Below are 15,843 nucleotides of genomic sequence, written 5' to 3' on the forward strand. Positions count from 1 at the left end.
GCCAGGCCTGGGTTACATGTCCTGTGTAGATGTTAGAGACAGTGTGTCATGTGCCCCAGCGACAGAGTAGGTGGGTGCTCAGCCTGGAGAAAGGGCAAATAGACGTTGGATAGGCAGTGGAATCCAGGGCATTGCGGGATTAAAGATAGACGTGCTTGTCAAGAGCCAGCATTCATTTACCAAAATCATTCATTCTTCTGTGAGTTCTTAGGCTCATAGGATCTGTGTGTATCGAGGCCGGAGATCAAGTGAATGAATCTTGATTTGGAAAGTTATGTGACACTTAAAGAACCCGGCTTTTAGGACCTTAGAGATTTCTTTCTTTCTTTTTTCTTTTTTTAAAAGATTTTATTTATTTATTTGACAGAGAGAGAGAGAGAGAGCGAGCGCACAAGCAGAGCAGCAGGCAGAGGGAGAGGGAGAAGCAGGGGCTGCATCCCAGGACCCTGGAATTATGACCTGAACTGAAGGTAGTGGTTTAACCAACCGAGCCACCCAGGTGCCCCGTGAACTTTAGAGATTTCATCTCATCCTTATTTTACAGAGGAGCAGGAACCAGCCCAAAGTCCCCGTGGTGCTGGAGTCCAGGCTGTGAACGTAGAGAGAGAGAGGAGAGGCAGAGGGAGGTGTTTACCAGGTGAATGACCATGGCTTGTTGAAAAATAGCCCCCGACTGAAAGAATTCAGGATTTATGCTCAGAGTAGGGAAGGTCTCTCGTGGCCAAAGGGCGTTACACTTAGCATTCCTCTGTTGCACAGCTTAATAATAGACAGAGTTGTGTTACAGATGGGAGATGTGCTTGTCCAAGCTGGAGATGACCGTAGCAAGGATAGTCATCCTCTTATCTATCTGTACGTCTATCAGCCGTCCGTCATTCATCTGTTCCATCTATCCTTCCATTTATCTAACAAGTATATATTGAGCCAGACTCTGTTCAAACCCTGGGAATATAGAAGTGAGCAAAAGAGAAAATAGCATCCTTACTCTCACAGAGCTTACATTTTATTGGGAGAAGCAGACAAAAAACAACATGTTAGGAAGTAATGCCTGCTTTGAGGAAGCGTAGAGCCAGCTAAGAAGAAGGAGAGTGAGGGGATCGGTGTTGAGATTGGGCGATTTAGGGACTAGGTCTGAGTAGAGACTTGAGTGAGCCCTGTAACTGTCTGGAGAGAGCATTCTAGGTTCGAGGACAGGAGGTGTGCAGGCCCTGCAGCAGAGGGTCTGAAGTGTGCCAGGAGCGGCCAGGTGGCTGCTGTGGCTCGAGTGGAGATGGCGTGGGACTTATTCCAAGAGTAATGGGTAACCTCGGGGCTGGGGGGTGGCTTTTCAGCGGGGGAGGGATCTGACCTGACTTCTGACTCTGAGGGCCACTTGGCCTGCTGTGTGGCAGCAGACTGTGGGGCTGAGTGGAGGCTGAGACCCTAGTTTTGAGGCTCTTGTGGGGGCGGGGGAAAGGTGTCAGTGTCTCAGATGAGGGTGGCAGCATGGGGCTGAGGAGAAGTGGATGCATTTGGGATCTGTTGGGACGATGGAGCTGATGGGTGAGGGGGAAGTGCCCAAGGAGGACCATGGTACTCTGGAGCGCCCCATCGGGGGGCGGGGGTTCGGTGGGGGAGCGAGCGTGAAACAGCTAAGGTCTGTCAGTAGGTGGATGGGTCCGTCTGGCTTGGCTCTGTGCTCTCCACAGTGCAGGGTTGGGAGCAGCCGGCGGACTGTGGCGTATGCTGCAGGTGGAAGGTGGAAGAGTGTTGGTGTTAAGCCAGCAGGCTCTCGAGCCACACTGCCTGGGCCCGAGTCCCTGCTCTCCCTCCCCCAGTGTGGCACTGGGGGAGATGACCTCTCTGTGCTTCCGTTCCTTCTTCGTCAGATGGCATTTGTAATAATAACTACCCCATGGATTGTGGTAAGGTCTGGGTTAATTCTTGCAAAATGCCTAAAAGCATGCCTAATGTGCAGTAAGTGCTGAATTCACGATGACTGTTGCCTGGAGGTGGGAGGTGAGGTGGTATTTTTTCTCAGAATAATGTCAGGATTGTGATGCTTTCAAAGGGGGCTCCGGCTCCTCTTGGGAGTCCTGCACTCATCACCGTTGGACGTGCTGCACCACCTGCCGGGGACCCTGCGGACTGCTGAGGGGTCACCCTGATCTACAGGGAGGGTGGACATGATGACCTCCAGCTCCCCACACAATCTTTAGCAACCTCGGTGATGTGTCTTGCTCTCAATCCTTTCTACTCTTAAGAAAATTTTCCTGGCCCTTCTGCAGCTTCTGCTGACATTTAAAACTCCTTCCCTTTGTGCTGACCTTATCAAATGGAGAGAATAATTTCTTAGAATTCTCTGTATGTAATGCTCATGTACTCTGTATAATGAGTGCTCATGTACTTAATGCTCATGGAGTTTCTCCTCATTCTTTCCTTTAAGAGACCTTGTATCATTTGGTATAGAAAACATTTTAGGAAGCACTTAGGAAGGTGGTAGAAAATGAAAAGACTCTTTTGGTTCTCACTGTTTCTGCAGGTGTGAGCCCCTTGTAACACATCTACCAGCCGAGGTACCCTGCCCTTAGGGAATCAAGTGAAACTGGCCCAAACTTCTGTGCCATGTATCCTAGGAACCCTCCAGGTTTCCCAGGCTCTCTATAAGCTTTCCTGAAGCTGGCAGGGCTGGGGGAGTAGTATGGGCAGGGTCCTCTCCTCCAGTCTTTCCTGGCCTCTCGTTCCTGCCTACAGGTAATGACATCAGTGTATGGATTACTCCTGGCCTTCTTGTCACCTCTGTGACACAGCAGCTCACACACATCGCAGATGCTCCCATCTCCTCACTCTTCTTAATATTCCTACCCTAAGGCAGGGTGCAGGGAGATCGTTACTGAAGTACTAGGATAATGGGGTATGTGTGTAGCAGGCATGGGGGTGGAAGTGAGGAGGTGGGGTGATGTGTTACTCTCCAGTATTGCAAAACAGATGCTTAAAACCGCGTATTAGATGTGGCTTCCAGTAATGAAATAGCAGTTCCTATCAGAATAACTGTACAGCTTACAACCATAAACTCTACACCAACAAGAAGCTACCCGGAGGTATTGGAGAGTGACAAAAAGCAGGCAGGCACTGGAAAGGAGCTCTTAGAAGAAGGAAGTGGCACTGGGTGAGACTCCTGCTTTTGTGTTTTCCTGCCTGAAGGTGGGCTCCAGTCCATGCCAGGCAGAGCAGCTAAAAGGTGGATAGAAAACCTATTGTGTTACTGGCTTGAAGAAGCAGAGGACAGACTTTGGGGCAACCACAGAAGCTGGAAAGTAAGGAGGGAAATCTCAGAAAGGAAAGAGTCAAAGAAGAGGAGCCATAAATTTGGTGTATAGGCTCTGCCTTGATCTCTGGATGACTTCTGAACCCAGGCATGGAATAGATGTCCCAAGGAGCTCATCTGAGACTAGGAAAACTGAATAGAAATTTTTGCTATGCAAACAACAGAGGAGATAGTTTAAAATGTGAGTAGAGCCAAGAGCCAAGTAAGCTGATTGTTTAAAAAAGAAAAAAATTGTTCTTCAGAGAAACACAACAATCCAGAGTTTATACAACATAAATTTGGTATATCTAGTATTCCACCCCAAATTTACTCACTATAGGAAGAATCAGGAACAGGGGCCACATTGTCAAGAGAAAGGCAATCAGTGGAACTTGTCTGCAAGATATCCAGATGCTGAAATTAGCAAAGTATTTTAACACAGTTATTATAAAAGTTCTGAAGGACACAAAGAAAAATATATTCACAATGAATAAAAAGATAGGAAATCTCTGTAGAGAAATAGCAACTATAAAGAAAAACAAACGAAAATCCTAGAACTGGAAAATACAGTATCTGAAATAAAGAATCCATCATTTGGACTCCATTGCAGAATAGAGATAGCAGAAGAAAGAGCCAGTGAACTTGGAGATAGAACAAATAGATATTATTCAACCTGAAAACAGAGAAAAAGACTAGGGGGGAAAAACAGGTACTCAGGGACCTCTGGACAATAGCCAAAGATAGTTCTATAACATATGTATTGTAATACTGTGTGTATAATTGAGTTCCAGAAGGAGATGAGAGAGAATGAGGAAGAAAAACTATTTGAAGAATTAATGCCAGAAAACTCCCCAAATTTGATGAAATATGTATATTTACAGATTCAAAAGAAAAAAAACTTTGCAAACCCGGAGCAGGACAAATATAAAGAGAATCACACCATGGCATATCATAGTCAAACATCTTTTTAAAAGTAGTTAGAGAAAAATTAGTTATCACGTGGAGGAGACTAATAATATGAAAATCACTGACTTCTCATCAGAATCCATGGAGTCTGGAAGCAGTGGAATGGTATCTTTAAAGTGCTGATAAAATAAATAAATAAATAAAAACACATCAACTCATGATTCTTTATCCTCTTAAGAATGAAGGTGAATTAAGGACATTTTCAGATAAATGACAACTAAGTGAGAATTCATTGACAGTCAGGCACTACAGAAATGTTAAAGGAAGGTCTTTAGGATAAAGAAATATGATACCAGATGAGAACTCAGATCTTCAGGAAGGAGTGAAGAGCCTGGAAATGGTAAGTATGTGGGAAAATATAGAAGACTATTTTTTTCTTCTTAAATTAAAAAAATATATATGACTAAAGCAAAAATGATCTTATTGCTTGTGGTGTTTATAACATGTAGATGTGATACATGTGACAACTATAAATAATGGGCTTGGATAAAAGACATGATTTCAAGCTTCTTATATTTTCTGTAAACTGGTACAATATTAACTGTAAAAAGACTTTGAAATATTAAGAATGCATACTATAAGACCTAGAGCAACCAGTAAAAACAAAACAAAACAAACCACTGAGGAACAGCTAACAAGCCAATAAGTAAAATGGAATTGTAAAAATAGTATTTCAAAAGAAGGCAGTAAAGGAAAAAGGAAAAAAACAGAGGTAAAAACAGAAAATAGTTATCAAAATGATAGATGTACATCTGATCATATCAACAATCACATTAAATGTAAATGGATTAAATACTACAATTGAAATATTGTCAGAAGGGATACAAAAGTAAGACTAAATTATATGCTGTCAAAAAGAGGTGTACTTGGGGCGCCTGGGTGGCTCAGTGGGTTAGGGCCTTTGCTTTTGGCTCAGGTCATGATCCCAGGGTCCTGGGATCGAGCCCCACATCGGGCTCTCTGTTCAGCGAGGAGCCGGCTTCCTCCTCTCTCTCTGCCTGCCTCTCTCCCTACTTGTGATCTCTGTGTGTCAAATAAATAAATAAAATCTTTAAAAAAAAAAGAGGTGTACTTAAAGTAAAAAAGAAATAGGCTAAAAGTAAGTAGATGGAATAAAGAGATACAGTCCAAATAGCAGGCTTAAGAGAACTGGAAGTATTGTTAATACTAACTAGTAAAATAGACTTCAAGACAAAGGACGTTACTAGAGATAAGAGAGAAGACATTTCATAGTGATTCAAGAATCAGGAACTCAACAGGAAGACATAACAACAATGTATGCACTCAATAATAGAGCCTCAAAATACATGAAAAGTTTTTCACAGAATTAAAGGGAGAATAAAAAGATTCCTACTTGTACATGGAGATTTTAACACTCCTCGCTAAGTAATTGGTTGAGCAACTAGACAGATCAATAAAGGTGGAAGACAAACTACCTTCACCTAATTGACATTTATAGAACACTATACATAACAAGTACAGGATACAGTTCCTTTTTTTTTTTTTTTAAGATTTTATTTATTTTAATTTGACAGAGAGCACAAGCAGGGGGAGCAGCAGGCAGAGGGAGAGGGAAAAGCCGGCTCCCCAAGGAGCAGGGACCCTGATGCAGGACTTGATCCCAGGACCCTGGGATCATGATCTTGGCCAAAGGCAGATGCCTAACCCACTGAGGCACCCAGGCATCCCTGCTTTTCAAATTCAAATAGTACTTTACTAAGATAGGTCATAAGCAAAAGATTGAAGGTATTTAAAAAGATTGAAATAACAGAGAGCCTACTCTCTCTTTATAGTGTAATTAAATTAGTAATAAGTAGTGAGCTACTGAACAATTAAAAAAAACTATAAACATTTGCACTTAAACCACACACTTCTAAATAACTAATGGGGACTTACACATTCAGCTAAGCTGGAGTAATAGGGACCAGGTTTTGCTCCATCTTAAACGATGTAAAAAATCACAAAATGTAAGAAGCAGTGGTTTTTCAGACATGAAATACTAGGTAGTGTAGACAGTGATGCCTGAGAGAGGGGGAAGCATAATGATATGGACCCTGTGACTGCTCCAGCTGACAGCCTGGTGAGAGTTTCCAGACTGCAGCACAGGAAGGAGAAACCCAGATGGGTCCAGCGGTCATTCTGACCCGAGGAGTCCAGGAAGTCATGGCCCCCTGAATTCTCAGGACATAGAAACAGAGATTAGAGATCTTCACCAAGAGAAAGCTCCAGAGATCTGTAGGAGGCTCTTTCAGAGTCATCAGTGGAGTACTTGATCAGCATGTGTGTGAGGATGATCTTGAAGCAGGAGATGAACCCCTCAAAAATAACAGGATGAACAATCTTCAGAGCTCACGAGGCCAAGAATAGTTCACAGTGCCACAAGCAAAAGTGGGAAGTCCTCATAACTCATCAGAGTGTTCCCTCGGTAGCAGGGTAAAATAGTCCTAGACTACATGGTGCTCTAGTCCCTCCTGTCAGAGCTTCGAAACTATCCTGGCAAGGAGTGAACTGTTTCCAAGTAATTTCACTGTGTCCCAGAGCAAACCGCAGGAATACATAAATACAGGAATACATAAATGTCAAACATACACTAAAGTAAAATTCACGGTGTCTGGCATCCAAATAGGGATTACAAAGCATGCAAGGAAGTAGAAAAATTGAAACTATGATTAGAAGTAAAATCAATCAATAGAAGCAGACCCACAAATGACACAGATGGTGCAGTTAGTCAATAAGAATATTAAGCCAACTATTATAAATATGCTCCATATATGGAAAAAGGTAGAGAAAAGCATGAGCATGTTAAGGAGAGACAAAGAAGATAGAACAAAGATCCAAACTGAACTCTAGAACTGAAAAAAAAATCTCAGATGAAAAATGCTCTAGATAGGATTAACAGTAAATCAGAGACAATAAAACATTAGCAAATTTAAAGACAGAATAATAAGTACATTTAGAATAAATATATTTTAGAGTAAAAAGCTTGAGGAAAGAAGTGAACAGAGTATCAGTAATTTCAAGCTCACCTGATAATCATGAAATTGAAGTCCTCAAAGGAAGAGCAGAAAAAATATTCGAAGGAATAACAGCTGAAAGATCCCCAAATTTGATGAAAATTAGAAACCAGGAACAGAACCAAGAGCCTCAGTGAACCCTAAGCACAAGAAACATGAAGGAAAAAGTTCATCAAAGTACTTAATGGAATTTCTTATAACCAATGATAAAGAAAAACATTTTGAAAACAGGCAGATGGGGAGAAAAAGGCAAGTTACATATTGAGGTATGAAGATAAGGATGACAGCAGACTTCTTCCTGGAAATAATGCCAGAAGCCAGTGGAACAAGCTACTTTAAAGTACTAAAAAGAAAGAGACCAAACCAAACCACTGTCAACCTAAAATTTAATACCCAGCAAAATATGTGTTTAAAAGAAAGGCAAAATGCTTTTTTAGATATTGATAAGCTGAAGTAATTCATCAGCAGCAGACTTGCACTATGGGAAATGTTAAATAAATTTCTCAAAGCAGAAGGAAAATGATGCCAGATAGAAATCTACATTTACACAGGTGAATGCTGAGCACCAGAAGTGGTAAATATGTGGGTAAATATAAGTAATTTTTGTTCTTATTTAAAAATCACTTTAAATGATGATCATTTAAAGTAAAAACAATAACCATGTTTTATGGGGTTTGTGTAAAATGTATGATAATGCATACAGGCGGAGATGTAGGGAAATGGTATGTATTATTATTATGGTTCTTATAAAACGAGCACTAATATTACTTGAAGGTAGACTGTGATAAGTTACAGATGTATTCTTTAAACCTTCAAGCATCTAGTAATAAAACAAAACAAAGATTCATGGTTAGTAGTCTTAACAATGGGAGATAAAATGAAACAAAAAATGCTCAATTCAAAAGAAGGCAAAAAAGGGAAAGAGGAAAAAGGATAGATGAGATGAATGGAAAACAAATAGCATAGGATGCTTGGGTGACTCAGTTGGTTAAGTGCCCCACTCTTGATTTTGGCTCAGGTCATGATCTCAGGTTCATGGGATCTAGCCCCCCATGAGGCTCTGTGCTCAGTGTGGAGTCTGCTTATCCTCCTTCTGCTCCTCCCTGACTCCTACTCTCTTTCTCTCAAATAAATAAATAAATAAATAAATAACATCTTAAAAACAAGAAAACAAATAGGAAATTTAAGCCCAAACTGTATTAGTAATAGAAGAAATTATTTAAATACCTATGTATGTATGTATGTATACAGAGAGTATGCATGAGTGGGGTCAAGGGGAGGGGCAGAGAGAGAGAGAGAATCCCAAGCAAGCTCCACACCCAGCACGGAGCCTGACTTGGGGCCTGGTCTCATGACCCTGAGATCATGACCTGAGCCAAAATCGAGAGTTGGATACTTAACCAACTGAGCCACCCAGGCACCCCAGTCTAAATACCCATTTAAAAAAAAGGTGAAGATCTGCGATGACGTGGATGGAACTAGAGGGTATTATGCTTAGCGAAATAAGTCAGTTAGAGAAAGACAATTATCATATGATCTCCCTGATTTGAGGAAGTTGAGAGGCAACGTGGGGGGTTTGGTAGGAAAAGAATAAATGAAACGATGGGATCAGGAGGGAGACAAACCATAAGAGACTCTTAATCTCACAAAACAAACTGAGGGTTGTCAGAGGGAGGGGGATAGAGGGAGAGAGGTGGGGTTATGGACATTGGGGAGGGTATGTGCTATGGTGAGTGCTGTGAAGTGTGTAAACCTGGCGATTCACAGACCTGTACCCCTGGGGCTAATAATACATCATATGTTAATTAAAAAATAAAAAAAAAGATTGTTAGATTGTATAAAAAGGCAATTATGCAATGCCTACAAGAAACCCACTTTAAATATTAAGATGCAAGAAGTAAAATGTGAAAGGGTAGGATAAGATATATCACACTAATACTAATTTTAAAAAGTTAGAGTGGCCATATTAATATCAGGCAATAGATTTCAGAGCAAAGAATATTAGCAGGAATAGAGTTATAATGATAAAGGGGTCAGTTCATCAAAGGACATGCAATTAAGTGCATAAATATTTATACACCTAAGCAGAACTGATAGAACTGGATGAAGAAACAGTCAAATCCACAATTATAGTTGTAGGTTTCAACACCCTTTTCTTGATAATCCATAGATCAAGTAGACAGAAAATCAGTAAGGATATAAAATATTTGAATGACACTATCACCCAATTTGGCCTAATTGACATTTATAAAACACTCTATGTAACAACAGCAGGATGTGCATTCTTTTGATGTGTACATGGAATGTTTACCAGGGTAGACCAAGTTCTAGGTATCTGTAAAGTAAACAAGTCTCAGTAAATTTGAAAGGATTGAAATCATTCAGAATATATTCTCTAATGATCATGGGATTAAATAAAAAATCAATAACAGATATCTGGAAAATTCCCAAATATTTGGAAACTAAAAACACTTCTAAATAATCCCTGGGTCAAGGAAGACACTGTTAGGGATATTAGAAAATATTTTGAACTAAATACAAATGATAGCACAACATATGAAGATTTGTGGAAGGTAGTTAGAATAGCTCTCAGCTGGCAATTTTATATTAATAAAAATTGCCTATATTAATAAAAATCCCTATATTAATAAAATGCCTATATTAATTAAAAAAAGGAAATTTCAAATCCATGATCTCATTTCCACTTTAAGACATGAGGGAAAAAAAAGAGCAAATTCAACCCAATGTAAGCAAGAGAAAGGAGCTGAAAGTAAGAGGAGAAATAATTGAAATAGAAAACAGATAAACATAGAAAAATCAGTAAAACCAAAAGCTGATTCTTTGAGATCATTGAAACTGATAAACCTTCAGGCAGTCATCAGAAATAAAATAGAAAAGACATATACTAACATAATATGAGAAGTGACTTAATTACAGATTCCGAAGATATTAAAAGGCTACTACGGTAATGTTTTGATCAACTTTATGCCAGTGAATTCTGCAACTTAGATGACATGGATAAATCCCTTGAAAGATCCAAACAGGAAAAGCTTACTCCTGAAGAAACTGATAACCCTCAAAGTCCCATATCTATTAAAGAAATTGAATTCGTAGTTAAAAACCTTCCCACAAAGAAAACTCCAGGCCCAAATGACTTCAGTAGTGAATCTTACCAAACATTTAAGAGAAATAATACCAGTTTGTTATGGGTTGAATTGTGTTTCTCTTAAAATTTATATTTTGGGGTCCTAACCCCCAGTGCCTCAGAATATGTCCTTATTTGGAGATAGGGTCTTTACAGAGATAATGAAGTTAAAATGTGGTCATTAGGATGGGCTCTAATCCAGTATAACTGGTGTCCTAATAAAAAGGGGAGATTTGGAGACAGACAAGCATACAGAGAATACCATGTGAGTGTGAAGACAGCCATGTACAAATCAAAAGGAAAGGTCTGGAACAGATTCTTCCCTCACAGCCCTCAGAAAGGGCAACCCTGCTAACACCTTGATTTCCAACTTTTAGTTTCTTTAATCATGAGATATAATAAATTTCTGTTGTTTAAGCTGCTCAATTTATGGTACTTTGTTATGGCAGCCCTAGGAAACTACGGCACAATTCTATTCAAACTGTTTCAGAAAATCAGAGGGAAGGAAACTCTTTACAGCTCATTCTGTGAGGCCATCATTACCTTATACATAACAAGAAAAAGACATTGTAAGAGAAGAAAATGATAGATCAATATCTTTCATGAACATAGTTACAGAATTTTAAAATAAAATTTTAGCAGGTAAATCTACCTATAGGTGTGTGTGTGTGTGTGTGTGTGTGTGTACATACATACTTATTTCTATGTGTTTATAATACCATGTTTATAATACCATGACCAAGAACTGTCTCAGGAATGCAAGGTTTACTTAATATTTGGAAATAATCAATGCATTTCCGCATACTAATGAACTATAAAAGAAGAACCAAATGACCATGTGAAGAGATACAGAAGGAGCATTTGACAATATATGGTATTCATATCTGATAAAAACTTTGTGCAAACTAGAAATAGAATTTTCTCAAACCGATAAAAGGCATTTATGAAAACATTAGCTTTCACCTTATACTTAACTGTGTAAAAGACTGACTGCTTTCCCCATCACATCAAGAACAAAGCCACGGGTGTCCGCTCTTACCATGTCTTTTCAGCATTGTACTGGAGATTCTACCCAGTGCAGTAAGGCAAGAAAAAGAAACAAAAATATTCATATTACAAAGGAGGAAGTAAAACTGTCTTTTATTGCAGACAACCTAATTGTCTATGTAGAAAATTCTACTGAATCTACAAAAATAAAAAAAAACTTCTAGAATTGAGAAGTTGGTTTAGCAAGATTGCAGAATTCAAGATCAATATGCAAAAATTAATTGTACTTCTGTGTATTGTAAAGAAGAACCTAAAATTAAAAATAAAAAAATACTATTTACAATATCATCAAAAACATGAAGTAATTAGGGATAAGTTCGACAAAAGATGTGCAGGATTTTTTCATTCAAAAACTACAAACCATTGCTTAGAGAAATTAAGGAAGACCGGAATAAAAGGAGAGACATATCCTATTCATGCACTGGAAGACTCAGTATTGTTAAGACACCTTCCCAAATTGGTCTGTAGATTCAGTGTAAGTCTAGCCCTTGACACACCCATTGTAAAGGAATCTGAAAGCTTTTGCAGGTGGATGACTTGGCGAAGACTTGGTCACTTGTTGCACAGGCTTGCTGAGCTAGTGAGTCTGATCATGGTCTCTAGAATGATATCCTGGGGCAGCAGGGCGTGTCAAGGGGTGGAGAAGAGGCCAGAAGGTGTGGCTGAACGAGGAAGGTCTGCAAGGAGCTGTCAGAAAGGGGCCACATGGGAGGCAAATCTCTCCCAGAAGTTTGATAGTCATTATGTCTGGGTGGTAGATGTATGGATGAGTCTTACTTTCTTCTTTGTGTTTCTGTGTCCCCACACCCCTCTAGAGCAGACCTCATATAATCAGAGAAACCACAATCTTGTAGTCGATTCCTATGGGATATTGGTTTTTTTTTTTTTGCACATCATATAATTTGAATATTTTACAAGGAGATTGTATTTGTTTTGTAGTCAAAAACAAAAGACAGGTAGGCAGGAAGAACATTGCTGGAGAAACAGGTCTTAAGAGACTGTGGGGAACTCTTGGTGGGGCCATGTATCGGTAGCCAGGACATGGGAACCACGGTAAATATGGGATAGCCAGGCAAATGCACATTTTGCTTGACATCTTCTTCCCGAATCTGACTTCTGTTGGACACAAAATGTCTCTCTCCAGTTAATGCATCAAGTCATCTTAGAACATTTGACAGAAGATTTAACTCCTTAATTCCATGGAGGCAGATTGGGATCTCTAATTACTTAATTGAAAAAAGGTACACACTTCAGGCTGCCACAGTGTTTGGGAATTAATCTTTAAAACCTGACAGTGAACATTAAATTCAATTAGGGAGAGCGATTAGCAGAGATTCTTCTCTCCTCCACCCTGGGTAGCTTTGAGAGGTGGCTGACTGGTCTGCATTGATTCTGATGCTATCCTTGTGTATACATCAACCAGGAGAGCCAAGTACGCATTTTTCACTTCAGAGGGGAGTTATCGGACCGTTTACAGCTTGCTGGATTTCCTTAACCACGTCTCCACGGCTGATTCGGAAGGCCCCTGACTAAGCATTCAGACTCACCAGTTTGCTGCTTTGGGCCTTGGTGCTTCCTCCTCCTCTTCTCTTCTTCCTCTGCCTCCTCCTCCTTTCTTAACTTTCTCCTCCTTCTTACTTTGTTGGTTCTACCTTCCAAGCGAGGCTCTGCACCGCTCCCCAGCCGGTCCCACCGTGCTGCTCTCTCCCCTGGGTTCGCGCAGAAGCTCCACGCCGGCCGCCCGTGTCTCCCTCGCGCTGCACACTCCTCCCGGTGGAGCAGCCAGAGGGGCCCTGTTTCTGCCTGCGGCCTTCTTCCCTGGTTTCTGTATAGCTCCTTTCCTCACCCCTTCAGATCTTTCTTCAAAGCCACCTACTCTGAGAGGCCCTTTTTTACATGTATGTATGCGTGTATGTATTTAGAGTTGGGGAGGGGCAGAGGGAGAGCGAGAATCTTAAGTTGGCTCAATGCCCAGCCCAGAGCCCACCACGGGGCTCGATCTCACAACCCTGAGATCATGAACTGTGCCGAAATCAAGAGTTAGATGCTTAACTGACTGAGCTACCCAGGGGCCCCCAAAATGAATAGTTTAATAGATGGAAACCTTTGGGAATTTGTGCTTCAGAGCATAGTCATTCTCTGTCTCTCTCTCTTTCTCAGCAATACAGCGTAGGGTTCCCGGTGCCCTTCTCTCAGCCCCATCCCTCTGCCACCACTCCCTGGAGTGACTGTCATCTTCAGATATGTTGTTACAGTCTTACTGCAAATGTACAAATAAACATCACAGAATTTTGCATCATGTGTGTTTTTAAGATTGTGGTAAAATGCATGTAGCACAGGATTCTCTGTTTTAACCATGTTCAAGTGCACAGCTCAGTGGCATTGAACACATGGACTTCGCTGTGCAACCATTATCACCATCCGTCTCTACAACTCTTTTTGTCTCACAAAACTAAAACTCTGTCCCCATTAAACACTGACTCCCCAATCTCTCCTCCCCCAGCCCCTGTCCCCCTCCCCATTTCTCCTTTCTGTAGCTATGATTTTGACTATTCTAGGAACCTTGTGTAAGTGGAATGATAGTGGTATTTGCCCTTCTGTGTCTGGCTTATGTCACTCAGCACAGTGTCTTCAAGGTCCATCCATGTTGGGGCAAATGTCAGAACCTCCCTCCTTTTTAAGGCTGAATAGTGTATGAACGGTATATGAACAGTATATGAATAGTGTATGAACGGTATATGAACAGTATGTGAACGGTATACGAATGGCATATGAACAGACCACGTGTGGCTGATCCATTCACTAGTTTCTGTATAGCTCCTTTCCTCACCCCTTCAGATCGACGGACACTGAGGTTGCTCCCGACTTTTGGCTCCCGTGCATGATTCTGCTGTGGACTTTGGTGTGCAGGTACTCTTTGAGACCCGCTTTCGGTTTGTTGGGTATATGCACATACAAGTGGAATTGCTGGATCCTGTCGTGACTCTGTGCATAATTTTTTAAAAGATTTTATTTATTTGAGAGTGCGAGAGAGAGAGCACAAGTGGTGGGGCGGGGCAGAGGGAGAAGCAGGCTTCCGGCTGAGTAGGGAGCCGGAGGATGACAAGGATGATGCGGGGCTCCATCCCAGGACCCCAGGATCATGACCTGAGCCGAAGGCAGAGGCTTTAACCTACTGAGCCACCCAAGCGCCCCCCTCCGTGTATAATTTTTTAAGAAACTGTCACACTGTTGTTCACATAGGCTGTACCATTTCATATTCCCTCAGTGGTGCGCGGGGCTTCTCGTTTCTCCACATTCTCCCCAACATTTGCTTCTTTCTTTCTTTCTCTCTTTTCTCCTTCTTCTTCTTCTCCTTCTTCTTCTTTATAGAAGCAGTGTTTCCTGTGTTTTTATAACTTAGATGGTATCTTGCGTATATGCGGCTCGTCTTACTGTAATCAATATTGCTTTTTATTGTTTAGCCGTGTTAACCCTGTAGGTATAACTCATTAATTTTACTCTATTTTTTCTATTAAAGAGTCATACTTGTACATAGTTTTGAAAAAAACTGCACTCTGCTCTTCTATCACAAACTCCCGCTCCACTTTGAAGGCTTCTGGCTGTTTCTTCCATTATTTCTAACTTTTTTTTTTTTTTTTCTTAAGTAGGCTCCACACCCAATGTGGGGCTGGAACTCACGCTGAGATAAGAGTTGCTGGTCTACCTACTGAGCTAGCCAGGCACCCCTCTGTCCGTATTTCAGATGTAAACGCTGCTCTTTCTTGATTTTTCTGTTTGAGACCCCAGCTCTTAGTTCTCAGAAGACAAAAAGATCTGAGCTCTGTTGCATTCTTCCATGGCTGCTGTTGACCTCTTGTTTTCTTAAGCTCAGACACTTACATACGCCCAGGAAACATGCTTTCTGACTGTGGTCCTTTGCATTTTGAGGACTTTCAAGATACAGCAGGATGAATTTTCCCATCTTGAAAGGGAAATCTGTCTCTGGATTGGGTCTGTGGATGTTACATTTTGGGTTATTAGGAAAATGAAGGACATGGAGCTTGGGTTCCCTGATGTAACTGAGAGAGGGTCAGAGAGCACTGCTGTTAAGAACTGCGGGTATGATTCATGGACCTGTACCCCTGGGACAAAGAATACATTATATGGTAATAAAAGTAATTAATAATAATAAAAAAAGAACTGTGTATGGCAAGCCCCAAGGAGCACGCCCACAAGCCCTACTCATTCCTCACCACAGTCCTTGGGATGAGGCTCTTCTTATCCCCACTTCGTGGAGGAGGAGAGTGAGGCCCAGGCAGGCCAAGCTGCTTGACCAGGTCACTTAATCTGCAAGCAGAAGCATCGCACGGCGGGCGCTTGGCTCGGATGCCCGTGTTCAGGCT

At 41.1% G+C, this 15,843-nt stretch overlaps 1 protein-coding gene across 3 annotated transcripts in view; it reads left to right on the forward strand.

The window, feature by feature from the left end:
• The window catches only part of WDR25 (WD repeat domain 25), a 141,596-nt gene that overhangs the window by 68,952 nt on the left and 56,801 nt on the right, over positions 1-15,843 (forward strand). The window contains exon 1 of one of the 3 annotated variants that reach the window (XM_047738983.1): positions 1,854-1,904. The exons of the other annotated variants lie outside the window; for them this stretch is intronic. Coding sequence (XP_047594939.1) covers positions 1,869-1,904 — 36 coding nt within the window. The 5' untranslated portion in view covers positions 1,854-1,868. Of the gene's footprint in view, positions 1-1,853; positions 1,905-15,843 lie in introns of those variants that run through there. 3 annotated transcript variants of the gene reach the window in all.

Source organism: Lutra lutra, chromosome 7 (assembly GCF_902655055.1).
Source record: "Lutra lutra chromosome 7, mLutLut1.2, whole genome shotgun sequence".
NCBI lineage: Eukaryota > Metazoa > Chordata > Mammalia > Carnivora > Mustelidae > Lutra > Lutra lutra.